The 21,332-nt window shown below is 39.3% G+C and overlaps 1 protein-coding gene across 1 annotated transcript; it reads left to right on the forward strand.

The window, feature by feature from the left end:
* Positions 2,618-4,700, forward strand: LOC102168105 (E3 ubiquitin-protein ligase RNF167-like). Its single transcript, XM_021076958.1, has 2 exons — positions 2,618-3,594; positions 3,718-4,700. Exons 1-2 carry the CDS (start codon positions 3,118-3,120, stop codon positions 4,174-4,176), a joined length of 936 nt encoding a protein of 311 aa, XP_020932617.1. The 5' UTR covers positions 2,618-3,117; the 3' UTR covers positions 4,177-4,700.

The following is a 21,332-nucleotide window of genomic DNA, read 5'->3' on the forward strand; positions in this document are numbered from 1 at the left end:
AACATTTTTTTTTTGTTGAAAGTTTTCCGAGAAGGCTGTTAGTAAATAGGAAGGAGAAGTGGGGAGGAGAGCTTTATATTCTTTTGGGAAAGTTAAAGACAGAATTAGGAAGCTGCTGAAGTTGTGGAAATACTTAAAAATATATCAATTCATATAAAGAATAGTGGGCAAACAAAGGCAAATAGTTTTGATAGTCCTTACAAGCTAAATGTTCTGGATTGAGATAATTATGGGCTATTGGTGACTGCTGATGAGTACTTGATCTGGACTCTCTAACCACAAAATGAAGGTAGTTACCAAGTTAAGCTAATGAATTTGTGCTTGATTTAATATGCAATTATTTTAAAATTACATATTTATACATACATAATTATGCATATGTATACAATTACATATATGTTATCTCTATAAACTTCATATGTAACAAATTTTATGGAAATAATATATATCTTATATATTAAATATGTGTATGTAAAATGTATATTTAACATAAATTTTATAGAATCTCACTAATAGTTGGCTGTAGCCTATTGGTGAGCTGATTAAGTTTCTGCAAAATGACTTCTTCCAAAGAAATTTTATTTCTGGGACAAAATATGTGCACTAGAGACTACAGAGTTGAAAGAGACAGTCTTGCTCCCCTGAACTGAGATAGTGTTTCAGGGCCCTCCATTTGCAGAAACCCCCTCTAAGGCCCTGTTCCTGATTTTGAAGACACAATTTTGTTTTACTTTTTAATCAAAGAAAATTCTGAAATTGATAAATTCTAGGATTAAAGAAACCTGAGTCCAACTCTGCCCTTGACTATTTTAAACACAAAAGCATTCAATGTAGACAACTGCATAATTCTAGAGTAGGCTAATATAATATAAAAGCCCAAACTCTTTAAATATTCTCTCCTCCCCAAGCTTTGGTCCAAATCAGGTTTCGATATTTTGAGTTGGGGTGGGCGGGGAATGGGTCACTGTTGGCTTCTCTTGTCTTTTCTTCCCTTCTTATCTGGTTAGCTTCTGATCTTGTTCTGCTCTTGACCTAAGACTGGTCTCAGGGGGAACAGTCACAGGTGGCTGGTACAAGAGCAGTGTGTACTTCCTCCCCCCGCCCCTGCAAACAATCCCAAACTGACACCTATTCCCTTAAACATTGCTTTGGTGGATTTCCTTGGCAACATTCTCTACTGAAATTTTTAGGCTGCTCACCTGACAAGGATAATATCTTTCCTGGGCTGGCTACCAGTGAGTTCTCCTCTCCTCTGGATTCCAGCCACCCCTCTGTTTGGTGTCCCTTTGCCCTTTCAGATCAAGTGCTTCATGGGATCCCTTTTAAAGGCTTCTCATAGCAAGGTCCATATTTGGAATTTGAGAAACTTCTCTGGGTGTGTGGAAATGTAGCTTGACTCTCTCCTCTTTCTCTGAGCCTGAAATTCATGTGTCTCTAGGTCACTTTTCCTTGGCATGAGGTTAAGGGGAAGTACCACCTCTGCTTCCCCATGGATGTGTGTGGTTGTCAACATAGCTTATTGACAATTCACTCTAAAGAAGTGAATTCAATCTTTTAAGACAGAGGACAGCTGCTAGCTAGTGCTGGGTGGACCGATGTGGAATTGCTCTCTTTTCTCTTCCACATCTTTTTGAAAATCCTGAAGGAATGGTTTATGATCTGTCTTAACATGTAGGTGTACTTAGAGTATATTGTTTTGTGCTTTGCCTTAGAGGGGTTATGTGAAAGCAGGAAGAGTGGCACTGAATAACCTGTTATAGTCCCAAATTAGAAAAATACAGGAACATGGAGATGAAACAAGTCTGGAAGAATATTTTGGCAAATGGGACCAATGTGTAAAAATGGCAGATGATACTGTAATGTGAGACGCTGGAGGGACAGCATGGGGCTGTGTGCTCAGAATCTCAGAATAAAACCTTTCTATTTCTGACTTGGCCAATCAGGCACTTCTTTATTTAAAGTGGCCTATAATTTCCCTTTCTAATCTAGATTTTGACCTCTAGGCATAACACTTAAGGAGAACAAGGATAGCTGTAGTGAAATGCAAAATCTAAGAACCAAGGGATAGTTTTTTATGCTGTAAATGGGTCCACAGGGAAAAGGATCTACCTCAGTTTCAACAATTTCATATTCTGGGTATTTCTTTGGTTATATGGATCCAATGCTACATCAAAACCTCCAGACCGCTATAATATCCTAGAAAAATTTATTGTCCAAACACATGGCAGGTTAACTTTTAGCCTAAACTGGTCCTCATGAAGAAATAAGATCTTATTCCTAGCTCCATACTATGTTTGAAATGGAAATAGAAATTTCACAGTTTAAAAGACTGTGTGACTGAGGTAACATGATTAAAATGTCAAATGCTTTTAATATAGATGATCCTTGGTCATCTGTATCATAATGGCAGCATCGGTGTGAACTATCTCATATTTCAAGTACTTGTTAAGGAGGTGGAACAACAGAGGACTAGCACCTCTAGATTTTAGTACATATTCTTAAATTAGAATCAATTGACGTAAGACCTAACATTAAAACTAATAGTCTTCTAGAAATTTCTCAGTTTGTTTATCCCGAGGAAGGTCGAGCGAGCCTGGTTAGACCAGAGTAAGAGGTCTCTGAAGGTAAGACTCAGCAAAATTTCAGCTGGTGGGGAAGGAAGTGTGGCAAGCACTCTCGCGAGGCCTGAAGATAGCGCGATGGTGGTGGCAGCAGCCGGAGGTAGGAAGAGAGGACCGGAAGTCCTTCATCTTGAGCGTCCAATGCCGGAAGGACCGGAAGCCCTTTTCCCGCGGATAGGAAAACGGCCCACCTTGCCGGAAGTCCCACCTCCTCGAGCTCCTTCACCCTTTCAGACATTTTTCTGTCACCTGTGCTTGCCTCTGTTCCCTTTTCCTGTTTTATTCCTACAGCAGAAAAGGATACATTACTGTCTTTCTCCCAGCTCTACTAAATGGGTCCCTTTCCTGCACACACCCCCTCCCCGTAGCTGAGAAGTAAGGACCTAAGGATGGCTGGATCTGTAGGATCCTAAAGGAAGGGGGAGAGGTTCTCAGAAGTCTGCTTCTGCTTCTGCTACCAGGACTCGGCATCCTCAGTCTCTCCCCTCCTGTTACCATGCACCCTGCTGCTTCCCTCCTTTCTGTGTTTGTGGCCACTGTGCTGTGGGGAGTGGCCCCTATCAGGGGGCTTATTCGAGCGACTTCATACCACAATGCAAGCATGAACTTTGCAGACCTCCCAGCTCTCTTTGGGACTGCCTTGAGCCCAGAGGGACTTAAGGGGTTCCTTGTGGAGGCTCACCCAGCCAATGCCTGCAGCCCTATTGCCCCACCGCCTCCAGCCTGGGTCAACGGGTCAGTTTTCATTGCACTGCTTCGAAGATTTGACTGCAGTTTTGACCTCAAAGTCCTAAATGCTCAGAAGGCTGGGTATGATGCCGCTGTGGTCCACAATGTGGATTCTGATGAACTTGTGAACATGGTGTGGAACAATGAGGAAATCCAGCAGCAGATCTGGATCCCGTCGGTGTTTATCGGCGAGAAGAGCTCTAAATACCTGCGTGCCCTCTTCGTCTACCAGAATAGGGCTCAGGTGCTTCTGGTTCCCGAAAATACATTCCTTTTGGGCTATCGCCTCATCCTTTTCTCTGGGATTTTGGGCGTGCTAATTTTGGGCATGGGAGCGATTGTGACAGTTTGTTGTATCCAATTCCAGAAACAGCACCGGGGGAACCGACTAACTGAAGAACAACTGAAGCAGATTCCTACACGTGACTATCACAAGGGAGACCAGTATGATGTCTGTGCCATCTGCCTGGAGGAATATGAAGTTGGGGACAAACTGAGGGTACTTCCTTGCACTCATGCCTATCATTGCTGCTGTGTGGACAGGTGGCTCACTCAGACCCGGGAGACTTGTCCTATCTGCAAACAGCCTGTTCAGCGGAATCCTGAGGAGGAGGAGGAGCAGGAGGAAGAAATTCAGGGACAAGAGGGTGTTGAGGAAGGGGAGCCAAGGGTCCACCTTGCCTCAGAACGGACCCACTTCTGGGCCCCAGCACCACACTTCCCATATCCTTTGGCTCCCTCGCCCCAGTCCCCTTTGTGTTTCTTGGGTCTTCAACAGATGCCTCACCCTCTCCATCCTCCTCTTCCTCTTCAGCTGCCATCTTGAACCAAGACTCCCTTTCCTTCCCACCTTTGGCGACCAATTTGCACAGCCCCTCTTCCTCAGCCCTCAGTCTTCTATGTTGAGGGATAGGAGATATTTCTTCCCCAGATTTCTCTCTCACCCATCCCCATCCTTTTGAGAGGGTTGGATGTAAAAGGGACTAGGTCTTCACTTATTGGGTTAATAAAATTGTTTTTTGTGGACTTAAAAAAAAATACAGTTACATGTGAAAGCCATAGGTGAAAGCTGTCAGAAACAATTTTAAAGAACATATTTTTATAATTTGGGTCCAGGATGAAAAATAATTAGAAACATTATTTTAAGTAACTCAGAGTATCTTAAATTTACTTTGGGACACTAACATTTCATGTTTGGCCTCATACTGCAATTTCTCATGTCTAAAAATTTCAGTGCCTCTCCTTTAACCATTTTTGATCAGCGAATTTGAAGTAATCTATATTTATCTAAGTGTAATCTACACTTATCTAAATTGGCATCAGTTACTGCCTAAAGAGGGCAAAATTATTGCTGAGTCTACATGGTCATGACAAAAAAACAACTTGGTTGTAGGTTTCTGGTCCTCTTCTTTACCTATATATTAAGTGGCTGTGTAAATACAACAGATTTAGTTGCTTTATAGCATGCGGTCATTAGTATTCCTATCCTACTAACTGAGGCAGAATTTTAAGAGAATGCCTTTTAACTTTGTCTTTTCATCTCTTGGAATTAAAAACTGATTTAAATGAAAATAACATGCAACATCAAATGCTTTTCACCTGAGAGCAGTAATTTTTCAGCCAAATACCAAGTGTCTTTTGTGTTTGGAGCTGCCCATGTAATTGTATAAAATGGGAGTTAGCTAATAGGGCATCATTAAATATGCCCTTCCTTTTCAGAACTTAAGGTCATTTTCACCCTTAATGATTGTTAATGTTAGCTAAACTAGTTTTCATTTGTATGGCCAATTTCAACTCATCTCAGACTTCCAGATATTACAGTGTCAATGTAAGTGACTAAATGCTTTCAGTATAACTCCGTTATTTGGATTAGAATGTTCTGTTTCAGGCAAGCCTTGAAATAAACTCTTAAGTCATGCTGAAACATTTCTATCTTGGAAAACAGAGTCAATAGTCTTAAGAAAATTTACTATTTAAACTCATGTATAGTTTTATTTCCATAAATAAACTTTTAGATTTACCTAAAAATCACTATTTAAAAATTAAAAAAAAATTTTTTTTGATAGTTATTTCCCCAATACAATTTTTTTTCTACTGTACAGCATGGTGACCCAGTTACACATACATGTACACATTCTATTTTTGCACATTATCATGCTCCATCATAAGTGACTAGACATAGTTCCCAGTGCTACACAGCGGGATCTCATTGCTAATCCATTCCAAAGGCAATAGTTTGTATCTATTAACCCCAAGCTCCCCAACCACCCCACTCCCTCCCCCTCCCCCTTGGCAACCACAAGTCTATTCTCCAAGTCCATGATTTTCTTTTTTGTGGAAAGGTTCATTTGTGCCTTACATTAGATTCCAGATATAAGTGATATCATATGGTATTTGTCTTTCTCTTTCTGACTTGCTTGACTCAGTATGAGAGTATCTTGTTCCACACATGTTGCTGCAAATGGCATTATTTCATTCTTTTTATGGCTTAGTAGTATCCCATTGTGTATATATACCACATCTTCTGAATCCAATCATCTGTTGATGAACATTTGTGTTGTTTCCATGTCTTGGCTATTGTGAATGGAGCTGCAATGAATGTGCAGGTGCATGTGTCTTTTTCAAGGAACGTTTTGTCCAGATATATGCCCAAGTGTGGGATTGTTTGGTCATATTGTAGTTCTATGTATTGATAAAAGTCACAATTTTAGAGCTGGCAAGGTCCTATTGAATCGGTTATCAATAATACTGTAATTGATTATATGTTCTATTCACTAGTGATATACTCCAGTTTTTTGATTTGATATTTCTCTCAATATGTCTTCTTTGGCAGGAGGTTGCACAAAAATTTATGCACTGATAACCATTACTCAATTTTGAGGGCTGTAGTGTGTTGGGGGTCCCCAAGCGATGGACCCTGAAGTGAAGCTTTGTGTGTACAAGTTGAGTGAGTTTAGGAAACAGAACTGGGCAGAGGTAAAAGTTGGAGGATGGTGTAGTTGCACTTGAAGCCACAGAAGACCTCCCAGGGAACATTGGAACTGGGATGGCCCTGTAGAATGGTCCAAAACGCAAGCAAAATTGCTGATCTCACATGCCCCTGAAGGGACCAGTCATTTTTTTTTACAGGCTGTCACAGAGGAAAAGGAATGATCTTGGGCTGGGTAACCTTGTTCATGTAATGACAATTCCTGGAGAGAGACCCAGGTGTGGGAAACTTCACTAGCTTACTTTGTAGAGGGGTCCTTTTTGTGTTAATATGATTCTTTGAGTTAGAACCAAATGTGATCAATACACAGAAAATGCATAATTAATATTACATGAGCTTTGGCTAATATGAGTTAATGCCAAAAGGGTAGCTTTTATTGAGTCAGTGATGAAATGAAAATAGGAAATAAAGACTGCTAAAGGCTTGCAACTGAATTTTTCCTAGGTCCCAGGCTTGAAAGGGGTGACTGTTCAGTGTTTCATGTATTCATTACAAGAATCTACTGAACTTCTATAATGTTTCAGGCATGCAAGTACCAGTGACAGAGAAGAAAGATCCTTGATTCTGTGATCTTCAGGACAAAACAGTCATTTTGTAGCATGGTGCTTGTGACAAGTAATAGAGGGGATAAATGATCTAGCAAGAATAACCCACTGGTGTGCTGCAGTGGCTCATTGGGTTCAAGAGAGCCAGTGGTTATTTTTAGAAATTTTGTCACATTGTTTCTGAACATGACACAGATAAAACATAACATCTCTATTTGGGACAGTTGTACCATCTTTGTAAAGGTGATAATTTTTGATATTGTGTTTTTGAGAACTATTGTTTAGTTTTTCTTTTCAACAAAACTGATCAACCTTTCTTACAGTTGAAGAGATAGAAAAAACAAAGAAGGGAATTTAAGTAGAGGAGTATTTTCTGGTATCCTGTATGTTTATTATTTAACTTGGGAGCAAAATCAAAACAAGATGTCAGGTTGTACTTAATATAAACACTCTCTGAGCCTAAGAATCAAATGTGGTTAGAGAGTCCACATGCAGAGGCAGAATCTCTTGTGAGTTCCCTCAAAGGGGATGAAGACCTCAGATAAGGATCAAAAAGCTGGGAGCGCATTTTAGGCCTGGAGCTTTTGTCCTCTTGATTGAAAGGGCATTAAGACCTTTGGGACAATAATTTGGGGAGAAGGCAAAAACAGTGAATCATAATTTTTGCATAAAGACATGGCACTATTGGTTTATAAAAACCCATTCAAAGTCTTAAAAATCAGACATATTTCGCTAATGTTTATTTAGTACATAGATATGATGCTTAAAGTCTTTCTGTTAGTAAACTTGGTCTTTGTTCAACATTTGACCATAATTAGTAATTATTTATGGCTGATTTGCTCTTGTTATAATGGTAGGTTATTGTTTTTTATGAATTTCAAATTTCCTGCTTTTGAAAAAGATAATTTTATTGACTTTAAGATGAAGAGGAACTTTGATTGTCTTAGATTGCCTGCAGTGGCCTTAATAGTCGAGGAGATGGTTTACTTTGTCTGCAAAAGGAAATGTGAACCTGGGATTACACCCTTGAGAGATGATACTTCAATTCAAATTGGGATGTGTGGAGTAATTGCAGCCTGTGGTAATGCATCTTCAACATCTTAAAATAGCTGTTAGATGGGTAGAGCTTTCCCCTAGAGGAATGGTAGTGTTCACTAAAAGACATCTTTTGTCTCTTGCAAACTACTGGAGCAGCCTTTGAACAAGGCACAAAGAAACATCATATTTAATATTTTTTGGAGTGATTTGAGAATTTACTGAGAACAAATATATTCTCATCTGTTTTGGATTGTACCTCAACTAAAAAAAAAACAGGGAGTTTCCACCATGGCTCAGTGGTTAACTAACCCAACTAGTATGCATGAGGATGTGGGTTCAATCCCTGGCCTTGCTCAGTGGGTTAAGGATCTGGTGCTGCTGTGAGCTGTGATATAGGTCAAAGAAGTGGCTCAGATCCCATGTTGCTGTGGCTGTGGCATAGGCCAGCAGCTGTAGCTCTGATTTGACTCCTAGCCTGGGAACTTCCACATGCCTTGGATGCAGTCCTAAAAAGCAAATAAATAAATAAATAAATAAATAAGACAAGTTAATAAAATAATATCAAATTAACTTAATATTTGGATTATTTTAGTGTTTCTAATAGTTGGCATAACCTTTGGACTTTTTGGACCACTTCCTTAAATGTGCAAGTAAGTAATTGAACAGAATTTTCAGGTAATGGCTCATTAAACCTATTTTTGTCTGTGTTCTTTAGAAAGACATAAACAATAAAAATATGTCATGATTTTTTTTTTCTATCACCTGCAAGGAAACAGCGACTGACAGAAAACAGTGAGATTTTTCTTTATTCTTAATTGCACACATTGGGTCAGTGGTTTTCTTAAATAGTCAGTGAGCTGGGTTACTTGACTACTTTGGTTAATGGTGGTGGTGAGAATGTGGACAGGAAATAAAATCTGATCTTAAAAAAAATAAAGCCCTTAGAACATGCTTTATTCACAGAGATATTTGTAAAACACAGAAAAATGGGAGATGGAGTGGAATGTGGCAGGCAGGAGACTTCACCACACCTAAAAGATGAGAGATGGTGACGGGCAATGTCCGAGGTGTTTGTAGATTTCTTTCTCACGTCCAGAACCGATGGATGGCAAACTGCCCCCAAGGAAGCCTGTTGAGAGGTGAGTATGTAGAGTGAGGTGAGAGAGCATGGCTGTCAAAATGGTTGTGAAAATAGTAAACCCAGTAGAAAAGACAAACGTCGACTCAGGAAAGCCGATGAAAAGACTGAAGGTCTAGAGAGAATGGATTTATACCAAATTGGACGAGCAAGAAAGTAAATGACAGGAAGCCAGTTTGAGTGATCAAGGAGATTGGAACAGTATAAGGAGGAACAAGGTGTCTATGGGTTGACCCAATCAGTTCAGGAATGGAATCTGCAAATACCAAGAGGCAGCTAGGCAGTGGATATAAAAATCCTTGAATACAGTAGTAACTGCTTAAAGGAAACCCACTGGCTTCAATGGACGGACTTGGCATTAAGAATAAAATATCAGAGGCTTCAGTGCCTAGGGTCTGTGATAGTAGAGACTAAAGGACTTGCGGAAGCAAGCAGTGTCAACAGCAGCACAGCCCTAGCAGCTGGATTAGGGAAGATTCATTCAAACATGAGGCAAAGAGCTTTTACTGTGTGGTGGGTACAATGCACAGGTTACAAAGAGTTATTAAGGTTGATTGCTTTTCCTCAGGAAGCTGAAAAGCTGATAGGGATTCTACCAGCAGCCACTCCCCATTCTTTTTCTTTTCTTTTTGTTTGTTTGTTTGTTTCTTTCTTTCTTTCTTTCTGTCTTTCTTGTCTTTCTTTCCTGTCTTTCTTTCTTTCAAAAGGGCCAAACTCTTCGCATATAGAAGTTCCCAGGCTAGGGGTCAGAGCCGCATCTACGATGTACACCACAACTCAAGGCAATGTGGGTGGATCCTTAACCCACTGATAGAGGCCAGGATTCGAACCTGCATCATGGATACTAGCCAGGTTTGTTATCACTGAGCCACAACAGGAACTCCCCACTGCCCTTTCTGAATCAAAAAAATGGAGACCTCTTGCAGAGCTGCGGCTCTACACACACATATATAGAGCAGCAGCACATATATGTATATAGCATATATACATATACACGCACACATATACATTTTATTACATACATATATGTACATATAATATATTTATATAGGTATACATGGATATAATATAATGTATATACATTACATCATGTAATACATATATTATACATGTATTATATATAATATATACATTATTGTATATATATAATACATATATACACACATATACATGTATATATATATATATATATATATATATATATTACATATGTATATGTCTTTCATTTGTTTTGCTCTAAGATAGGTGAGCTTCAGACCCCAGCCAGCCTGCTCCAAAGGCTTGCATGTGGCAAGGCTTGCAACAATTCTGAGAGAAGTGATTGCTGGGTGGATAGGAAATAGACTGAGATGTTTTCTTGACATCCACTCTAATTTATCTTCCAGGCATGTAGCCACAGGATGCTGAGCAGCACAACCTCATAACCTGGAACCTTCTCCTTGGCCACACCAAGCACTAGACCCAAGATGAAACTGCAGGAAAGGTCTTCAGTGTGGTATTGATGGAAGAAGTAAGGTTTGACTTGCTAAGAGCAGGATCAACAGCCATTGCAACCATGTTTTAAAGAAGTCCAGTCAAGTGTTAGCCACTCCAAGGAATAAATTTAATTTCTGAGGAGATAAGACCTAACAGTAGTATCAACAGCCCATTCTGACTATTGTTTTTTTTTTTTTTTTAAGGACCGCAACCATGACATATGGAGTTTCCAAGGCTAGGGGTATAATCGGAGCTGTAGCCACCAGCTTACGCCACAGCCATATCAATGCAGGATCCGAGCCACCTCTGTGACTTACACCACAGCTCACGGCAACGCTGGATCCTTAACCCACTGAGCGAGGCCAAGGATCAAACCTGCAACCTCACAGTTCCTAGTCAGTTTCCTTTCTGCTGCTTCACAACGGGTACTCCTGACTTTTGTTATTCTTCAGTTGTCAAACTAAACATTGACAGCCATTTTCCTTTTGCTGCTACTGCTGAAGAATATCTCTTACTTTTCCATGAGTGACCCAGTGGGTCTATTTTTGGTACTCAAATACTTGAATGTACACTCCAGATATTATCTGCTTACCTGTATGATATTGAAATACAGAGGCAGAGTCTATAAAATGGGTTGGGGAACCACATGCCTTGAGTCAATTTACATCATAGCTCATTTTTATAAATAAAGTTTTATTGAAACACAGTCATACTCATTCACTTACAGATTGTCTACGGCTGCTTTCCTGTTACAACTGCAAAGTTGAATAATGTTTGATCCATCCAAAACGAAAACTATTTACTATATGGCCTTTAAAAAAAAAATGTTGATTCCTAATCCACAGCCCGTGTATTGCCCAGTGGTTAAGAGAGGTTAGATTCAAATCCCACCTGTTCCATTTCCTAAATTTGTGACCTTGGACAGTTTATCTAACTCTGCTCTTCAGTTTCTTAAGCCGCAATGTAAGATGATAATGGCTCCTATTTCATAAGCTTTATATGAATATTAGATTAATTAAATCACTTAGAGTGTTTATAATGGTACTTATAGTGCTGTGAGTACTCAGCAAATACTAGCTATTGTTATTAACTGACATAGTGCGTTCTTTTATTTACAAAAATATAATGGATATCTGCAAAGGGCTGGGCAGTGAGTCTAACCATTGGAGATGGGTTATAGTATATCCTTCCCTTGAGGAGTTCATGGTACAGTGGGAATGATAGACATATAATTGATAGTTATAATGTTATAAATAGATGTATATTCAATGATGGAGGAAGTATGAAGGAAGGTCAGTTTGAGTGATGAGATTTGGCTGAACTTTTGTAAGGAAGATTCCATGTAGAATGGCATGACGGACTAAAGGAAGAGACCTTTCAATCAATATTAGGGCAGTGGGAAGGTACAGGATAAGGTAAGGATATATGAGTTCTTTATGTCCATGTGGAGAAGTGGCAGAAGAGGAAAATAAAAATGTAGAAAATGGGAAAAAGAAAAGAGTTTGAACTTATGTAGAGAAAAATTGCATATTTGACCTGACCTGATGTGAAGGAATGATTAAAGAACAGTGGGACCAAACCAATGAAGAGAAGCTGATCTCTTGAGGGTGTCTATTGATGAGACATGGAAAGTAGAATATTGAATCACAGAAGGTGCTTGGATTGAAAGCTTCAAGCTGTCTTCTCTATGTTGGATATTTTATATCTTCCTTAAAGGAAATTTCAAGTTGTTCACCATCAATGCTGCCAGTAAAAATTAAAAGAATGGAGTTAATAAATGGAAACTATTGCCTTTGGAATGGATAGGCAATGGAATCCTGCTGTATAGCACTGGGAACTATGTCTGATCGTTTGTGGTGGAGCATGATAATGTGAGAAAAAGGAATGTATACATGATTGGGTCACCTTGCTGTACAGTAGAAAATTGACAGAACACTGTAAACCAGCTATAATGGAAAAAATAAAAATCACTATAAAAAAAGAATAAGTTCTACTTTTTGAAGGAATTGGTTTAAAAAGAAAGATGTTGTAGCCAGAGAAGCCCCTTCTGGCATTGATATGGAGGGGCTTGTCTTTAAAGCAGCCTCTTTGCAATAGTTCCAGGCCCCAGGCCTTGGAAACATAAGTCCTGCAGTCAGAAGTCCTTCGTTATTATTTAGATTTTTCAACCTAACTCTATGGTTTTAGGCACATCATCCAAACTCTTGAGCAGCTTATCTGTAGCTATTCCCTGGGCTCAAACATATATGTGCATAGTTCCAGAGTGGCAAATTTTCAGCTGAATATGCAGATCTCATCACAGGTCCTTTAAGACTAAGTCAGGAGTCAATGTTCCCTTTTCTACTTCAGTGTTCCAACCTTGAAAGCATCAGAAATGATGATGACAAGCAATCTAACATTTTTTTTTCCTGAAGGAATATAAGAGTAAGGAAAAAATGTGTTCTCTTGTTATTGTGCTAAATTTGATTTTGGTAGAAAACACACTGGAATTGTCATAGAGATTAGGTGAATGCATATATTTCTTGTCAAATGGAAGGTATTATTATGCTTTTAATTACCTGCTAAAGTTACCCATCTGATAATAACAAGGATGATGGGAGAATATCAATAGGAGTAATGGGAGAAATCCAGGCTTTATGGGATGTTTGTTCCTGTGGATCTTAACTATCTTTAGGAGATCCTATTGTCATTGATAAACGTGCACCCAAGACTGAACCTTGAGTATAAGGAGAGAGTGGAAGAGATAATGGAAAGGGCTATGAAGTGAAAATCAGCCTGTTCCAAAGTGAAATCTCATCATTGTACTGTGGGCAAGGGTGAAATCAGTTGCTTTAGTTATGAAAAAAATTGGGGTTCATTATTACAACCAGAGAAGAAAAAAATGTATTGTTCAATATTGCCTGTGACTTGTTTGAGTTTTCTTTGTTTGGTATTTGGCTACACATAGAGCTAGCCTAAAGACAATGCATGGAGTGAATAAAGAAGGCCCATAAAATATGCATACTACCCTGTTTAATCTGTTGGGTTCTTAGTAGTTTCAGGGAGCTAGGTGCTATAAGCCAGGCTCCCCTAGGAATAGCTAATGTCCATGCTGTGGTTTCACTGAGTACAGTGATTTGTTTTTGAAGTTGAAACATTAAAGATGTTAAGCCAGCCTCCTAATGTTCTTGAGAAAATGATTTCTTTTCTCTCTCTATTAGTATTTTTTATTTAAAAGAATAAAAATATTTTTATTTTTACATGAATATATGAATGAGGGAGATAGGTTTATTGGTGAGTATGAGAAACTGGGGTACAAACTTAAAAAGACAGCATACTATTTTTACTAGTAAATAATGACAACCATTTTATACCCTACTTTCCCTATAGTTCTTAGCACTGTGACTTAGTATTGTGATACATTAAAAGTGTGGAAATTCTGGATTTTTCTAACCATCAACACCTTGAAGGGACTTGCGAAGATCATCAGAGAGGTGTAAAGGAGATGTAGAGAGAAAGCGAACAGAAAGAGCAAGGAAGCACAGGCTCTCTCTCTCTTGGAAGATTTTCCAGGGAACTCTTTCGGTGGGGACTAGTCCATCTATTTCAGGCTTTTTTTCCCCGATTTTTGTTAGGATTTTTGTCTCTTTCTCTCTCCCTCATTATCCAATCCATTAGCAAATACTGTAGGTTCTATCTTAAAAATAGATCTCAGGCTTGGCTCACTATTTCCTTAGCTCTTTTATTTTTCTCATGAGACATTACAACAGCTTCTTATCTTCTCCTTTTGTCCACAGGTGGCCTGCTATATCTCTTCTCTTTAGAACAGACAGATCCTGAATTGAAGATCAGATCAGAGCAGTTCCCTGACTGAGACGTCTCAATGCCTCCCAATCAGTTTTGAGGTAAAATTCTAACTCCTTACCATGGTTCATGAGCCTTTGCTAGAATGTCCCTCAATGATGGTCTCTGCCTCTTAGTATTTACACTCTTATGTAATTTTTTAGTATAATGTATGGCCGAGACCTAGTCTTTTGTTCTGACAAATAGAAGGTGGCACATTGATGGGGCCTGACTCCTATGATTCGATTACATAGACTGTGACTTCCATTTTACCTGCAGACTCCATCTACTTTTCCCTTTGCTCACCTTGATGAAACACGCTGCCATGTTGGAAAGGTCACACAACAAGGAAATGAGGGTGGCCTCTGGCCAAAAACCAGTGAGAAAGTTAAGTCTTCAGTCTAACAGTCCGCAAAAACAGTCTTGAATTCACAGCCCTGTGAATGAGCTTGGAAATGGATCCTTTGCCAGTTGAGACTTCAGATGACCTCAGGTTTGGCCAACACCTTGACTATAGCCTGTAAGAGACACTGAAGCAAAGGATCCAGTCCAACTGCTCATGGATTTCTGATCCATAGCAACTGTGAGATGATACCAAATTTTGTTTTAAGCTATTAAATCTTGAGATAATTTGCTACACAGCAAAAGATAATAAATACATGGCCCTATAGGCTGCTTCTGCGACCTTACCTGCCTTTACTTACCTCTCATTCACTTCTCTCTGACAACTCTGTCATTATTTATTTTTCTTGGACACACCAAGCGTTGTGCAACTCCATGGACTTTATGCATACTGTTTCCTGTGTTTTGGATTGTTCTTAGCCTAGTCCTTCACATGGCTGTTCTTTCACATCTTTGGGATTTTGTTTCAATCATTACCTTTACTTAGAAGCTCTCTCTGACCTTTCTCCATGGAGAAGCTATTTACTGTATCCATCCCCCCATTTTTTTGCCTACATCCCCTCCTCTGTCTTTTTATCTGCATTACTTTCCTCCCTATTCTTATCCATTTTTTTAATTTGCTTTTTATTGTCTGTCCCCTGCGTTAGATTTTAAGCTCCAGGGGGTCTGGGTTTGGTCTTTCCTCAGTGCCTAGAGTATATAATCACTCATTAAATATTTATTGAAATATGGGATATGTTGTACTATGACAAGCAGCACAGCTTATCTATAAAATAATGATGTTGGGACAAATGCAATCTAAATTTTAATCATCTTGTTCTATGACTATTATGGCAAAGAGATTAAAGATAGCAAGTCAAAATTAGACCAGGATGAGATTTGGGGCAGGGAGCTTTTTTTGGAGTGAAAATCATGGGGCATGTGAGAGATTGTGGATAAGAAAGTATGTGAGATCGATGCCATTGCACAAAAACCATCTGGTTCAGTGGTGCCCCGTAGAACTGTCTGTGATATAGAAATGTTCTCTTCTGTGCTGCCCCATGCAGGATCTGTGAATCACCTGTGGCTACTCTGCACTTGAAATGTGGCTGGTATGACTGAGGAACTGAATGCCAGTTTTCATAAATGTAACTTTAAATGGCCCTTTTAGATTATGAAGGGTGTGGTTGCTCTTTGGCATTGTGATCTTCCCTTCAAAATCTTCTCCCAAATGAAAGGTAAGGGCATATTAAGGTGACACAGTTGGATGCGTAGACTGACTTCAGAGACAGCTGAATGACAGAAGAGGTGTATCTTCTATGTACTTGCCTTAAATTTATGTCTAAGAAGCAAATTAGAAAACCTATTTTTGCATAGAACCAAAAAAAGATACCATGGGATAGTCCTTGTTGCTAATTAACTGCCTGGCTGTAATAATGACAATTTTCTACGTGTTTGAATTTTTTACCCACCCCTTCATCTGATTTGATTTTTCTGTTTTTCAGTCCTATCACTGAGGTTTTGAACCTTGGGGGAAGAAACCAAAATAAGTGTTCGGTTTTTCTGCCACATCAAGAACAAGTGTGATTACCATCTAAGAATATCTTTGTGGATGATTCTGAACTTGAAACAATCCATTTGATTTCCATGTTCTTTGGGTTTATGATGTCTCCCTCTTGTCATCTTGAATTTAAATCTCTGAGCTTCTGTTTCTCTGCCCTTCTCTTCTTAATTATTATCCTTTTTGCCTCCACAGAGAGAATCTGAACTGTCTTGTAACAAGTGATAAATGCAATTAAATGTCAACTGTCTCAGCTACACTTTGTACTCAAGGGAGCATTTCCTTAGCCAAGGTGCTCAGCTGTAACTCCCCGTTTCTTAAAGAGCCCACACCCTTATTTTTTCTTTGTCTGATAGAGATGTTAAAGGGCACATTTATTTTCCTGGATAGTAATAATAATGACTCAAGGAATTTTTCCGTAATAACACACTATTGGGATGGCATCTGTGATAGGTAGGGTGTTAGGATTTGAGATTAAAAGACTAGGCTTACATACACACACTGCTACGTACTCATATGTGACCTTGAGAAAGCTGCTCAACATCCCTGCTTCGTTTCCATTCTCTCATGGGCAAAACCGGGATGGTAATGTGCATGTTGCTGTGGGAACTTGCTAAATTCCTATATGGGAAAGCACCTCACACACAGAAGGGGATGACGTGAGACTAAATTAACAGCAAAATGGAGGCTCTCATTTTATATTTAGGGGCTGTGTTTGAACTTGCTTCCTCTTAGGATGTTTATCAGATCCTCCCCCATCATCAATCCCCTCGCCTAACTTGTACCTCTCACCTCAGACGGCACCCTTCGGAGGACCTCCCTGACCTCTGTTTCTGTAGCAAATTGCCTTACTTTAAGCATAGCTCTTAGTAGTGTCTGAAATGATCAGATTTATTTACTAGTCTCTGTATTCGCTGTACTCTTCCCACAGCCCTGAGGATGTACGTTTCTTAAAGGCAGGTATGTTCACTATTTTGTTTACTTCTGTTTCCCTAGTGCCAGGAACATTGTCTGCACACAGTAAGTGCTCAATAAATAATTTCCTGACTGATGAACCCTCAGGAACACTCTTCAATTCATCAGAAGCCAGCTGCTTTTTCCATAACAGGTAATATTAGCTGAATTTACGAACTTTCCCGTGTATTAGTCACTTTAACAGCTTGGCTGTTATGGAAGGCATATTTCCTTCTAGAGTCACTGTGGGCAGCTGGGGGAAATACAGATCATTCGTCACCCTGAATCCGGGTTAAATGTTTTGGCAAAGAGTTTCACAGCTTACCACAAATCTCAGTTGAATTCTTCACTTGTTATCATTACCGTCTGTAGTTAAGATAGATCTAGATATATGTTTAGACATATTAAAAGAAAAATTTCATTTCATTACTGTCTCTATGCTACACTTGAATCACTTAACCCTCAGTGGTGTTAGTTCTTTGCATGTAGTATAAAATTCCTAATTTTGGATTGTATGTAATTAATAATCAAATGTTTTTATTATTCCACTCTTGCTGGCATGGGTTGAAATTTTGGTCCATCCTCAACATTTCAGAGAGTTTTCTCTTGCCGTTTGCTAGTGCCCCAGCAAAGGGAATTTTTGTTGTGATGGGCACCCAGCTCTTCCAGGCTCTGGAGAACAGAAGGAATTTCTGGTGCTCCTAATATGACACTATGCTAGAGAATGTCTGTAACTGCTGCTTAAAAATGTCTGCAACTCTGGCCACAGAGAGAAAGATACTCAAAGTTACACAGTGATTCAATGGCAGAAGAATTACTAGAATTGATCCTTCCCATTTGGGGCCAGACTACTGACACTGTGGAATTAATCGACAACTTCAAGGCATTACCTTGTCAAAGGTTTTTATTATTCTTCGTGGACCTTAAAGGGGAGCAAACTCCTCCAAGTAACATGACATAAATTGTAGAGCTATTCCCAAGGATCTTGCATTCTAAGGGTTTGTAGGGAGTAGTAAACTTTCCTATACATAAATTAGTCTAGAGTGTTAATTACATGGCTTTCACAAGTTCCATGTGTTAGGGCCCTCTCATGCTTAGTTCATGAACCACCCTGTTAAATAAAAACAGGATTTTTTTTTTTTTTTTTCCTGCCATGTAGTCTGTAAGTGGACAATGGCATCCTGGCATCAAGCGTATTTGTTTTGAATTGCTTGTATTTTAGAAGAAATATAGTAGAGAGGCCGTATTTTAAGAATGACTTTTTTTGGTAATGTATTTATAATGAGTTTGAACTACCATTCTCTTGGTAAATGACACTATCAGCTAATCAAAAATCTTTTTGAGACCCTCTCTTTTTTTTTTTTTTTTTTGGCCACACCTATGGCATGCGGAAGTTTCAGGGCCAGGGATTGAACTCTCATCACAGCAGTGACCTAAGCCACAGCCGTGAGAAAGCTGGATCCTTAAACACTAGGCCACCAGGGAACTCCTGATACCCTATTTCCATGATCCCCAGGATGCAGGAGAACAAAAGAGTGGTAGAAGCAAAATAAGGTTGGACCAGAATTTATTTTGGTATAAAGAGTAAGCTAGAGACAAAGCAAGGCAACCACCTTTTCCTTCTTGCTTCATCTTTCAGGATGTCCTTTAAAATTCTTCTTAGGTCCCAGGAAGGTAGTCATTCTGTCTTAAGCATCCCTTTGCATTTTATATCTCAATGAGCACTTTTCTCACCATGTTATAATGGTTTGCCTTCTTAAAGACAGTGCATAATTTTTAGATCTCTTCCTGTCCTCACTTTCCCACCAGCACTTAGGCTAGTGGCTGACAATGAGGAGACACTCACCTGATGCTTGTTGCATGACTGAGTGAAGGAGAGTGCTTTTCTTTCACCTGCAATTTCTTTTATCTCCTGGACATCTGAATGAGAAATGTCTCACCATTGATGACAACAGATTTTTCTTGGTAATACTGGACCATGGCCTGGGCAGCCTCTGTGTTAGCCATCTCTTACACAGAGAAAAGAAAGAAGGGACAGACATTGGACTTGACTTGAATGGTCTTAAATAAAATTCGCACAAGGTATGACTGCACGTATATGACGTCAAGAGTAGGCAAAACAAATCAATGGTGATAAAAATTACAAGTGAGCTTTTCTCTGGGGTGGGAGATGGGATGTTGGCTGGGAAGGGGAATGAGGAAGCCATCTGAGGTTCTGGAAATCTTGGATATCTTGATCTGAATGGTAATTACACAGGCGTTTACATGCAAAAAATTAATGGAGTTGTACATCTAAAACTAGAGCACTTTAGAGTATGTACCTCAATAAAAAGAAAAAAAGTCAGTACATAGGAAAAAAAAAAAGATAGGAACCAAGCTTTATATTTTCTCTCCAATAAGGAATCGATCATCCTATGGCATTTATTAAATAATCCATCTTTACTCACAGACTTAAAATACCACCTTTACAATAGATTAGATTCCTATATATGTTTGGAGCTATTTCTGAATTCTCTGCTTTGTACCTTGATCTGTCTTTTTGGCCTCCAATACTGAAATGTTTGATTCCTATTTACTGCCTGGCAGTAAATTTCAATTTAAAATTGTCCCAATTTTAAAAAAATGCTAGAATTCCAGACATTAAATCAGGGCCTCCCATGTTTTGCTTATAATGTCAAGGAACTAGTAGGCTTGTGGATCTACTTGCAATGGATCCACATATGATTGTGGCTATGGTCATTTGTGATTCTTTGCCAGGGAGAAGAAAGCTATTAGAAACATCTACTGTATTCTGGTAAAATACAGGGCACTTTACATACTCTTTCATTTAATCCTTAAGAGCAAGGGAAAAAGAAAAAAAACCCTCTTTTTTTTGGTCTTTTTCTAGGGCCGCACCTGCAGCACATGGAGATTCCCAGGCTAGGGGTCGAATCGGAACTGTAGCTGTCGGCCTTTGCCACAGCCACAGCAACTTGGGATCCGAGCCATATCTGCAACCTACACTACAGCTCACAGCAATGCTGGATTCTTAACCCACTGAGCAAGGCCAGGGATTGAACCCACAACCTCATGGTTCCTAGGCAGATTCGTTAACCACTGCGCCACGATGGGAACTCCAAAAAACCCTCTTTTTAATTAAAGGTCCTTCCACTGTTATTGTGGTGGCCACTTTCTGCCCTAACACAAAGTACTTTCTCCTCCTCATGGATACCAATTTTTTTTTCTTAGGACATATTTCTTTTATCAGGACTTTGACCCTTTAAAATATATGAGCCAGACATTTTCCAATACTTAAAGGTATTACCAATTCCTTGCACATGAATGTGGATGACATGTGAGCAGAAAATTTTGACAATGATGTGAGATCTAGGCACTTTAAGAAGAGGGTCAGTGATTTGGAGCGGGAAAACATCAAAGAATGAGGAATACAGGGGAACTGAATACAAAACAGTTCACAGTTTACCCTAGACTGAACGTGGGTAAATGCTGAGACGGAAGATCCTACCAATAGGTAAATGTCTTCTAAATGACGAGTTCTGTCTAAAGAGAAAAATGAATTAGTTTATAAAAACCTTGAGAATAGGGAGGACTAGGTGATACAGACTAAATCACTGATGATGAAGAAGATGCTGGATGTGGTCTTAGAACAGGTCTAGGTATCATCAGAGAGGATGGTTTAGGTAATGTAATATGAGGGTCCCAGGGAAGCATTCCCTCTGCTTCCATTTCCCCTACTTATCCCTGTGCCCATTGCTCACAACTCCCCCTTGAGTGGGACAGTTGTATTGCCAGTTTGTCTTTTCCTGTCAGCATTCACTTCAATTCAACCCACCATCATAGACAATTACTATACATGATCTCTGGGAATCAGCCAGGACTATTTAGTTAATATTAGTTAAGGTTATTCCTTTAATCTAAAATGTTTTCCTAATCATTGTCTTAAATTATGTAAAGATTTCCTTTCAAGGGTACCCTTGATAATCTAGCTTGAAATGCTCTGTCCGATAGCTCTTGTTTCCTCCATTGCCTTGTTGACAAAAGATTACATGTCATGTAATGCTTTGCTGGGCATTTCCTA

This window comes from Sus scrofa, chromosome 16, assembly GCF_000003025.6.
Source record: "Sus scrofa isolate TJ Tabasco breed Duroc chromosome 16, Sscrofa11.1, whole genome shotgun sequence".
NCBI lineage: Eukaryota > Metazoa > Chordata > Mammalia > Artiodactyla > Suidae > Sus > Sus scrofa.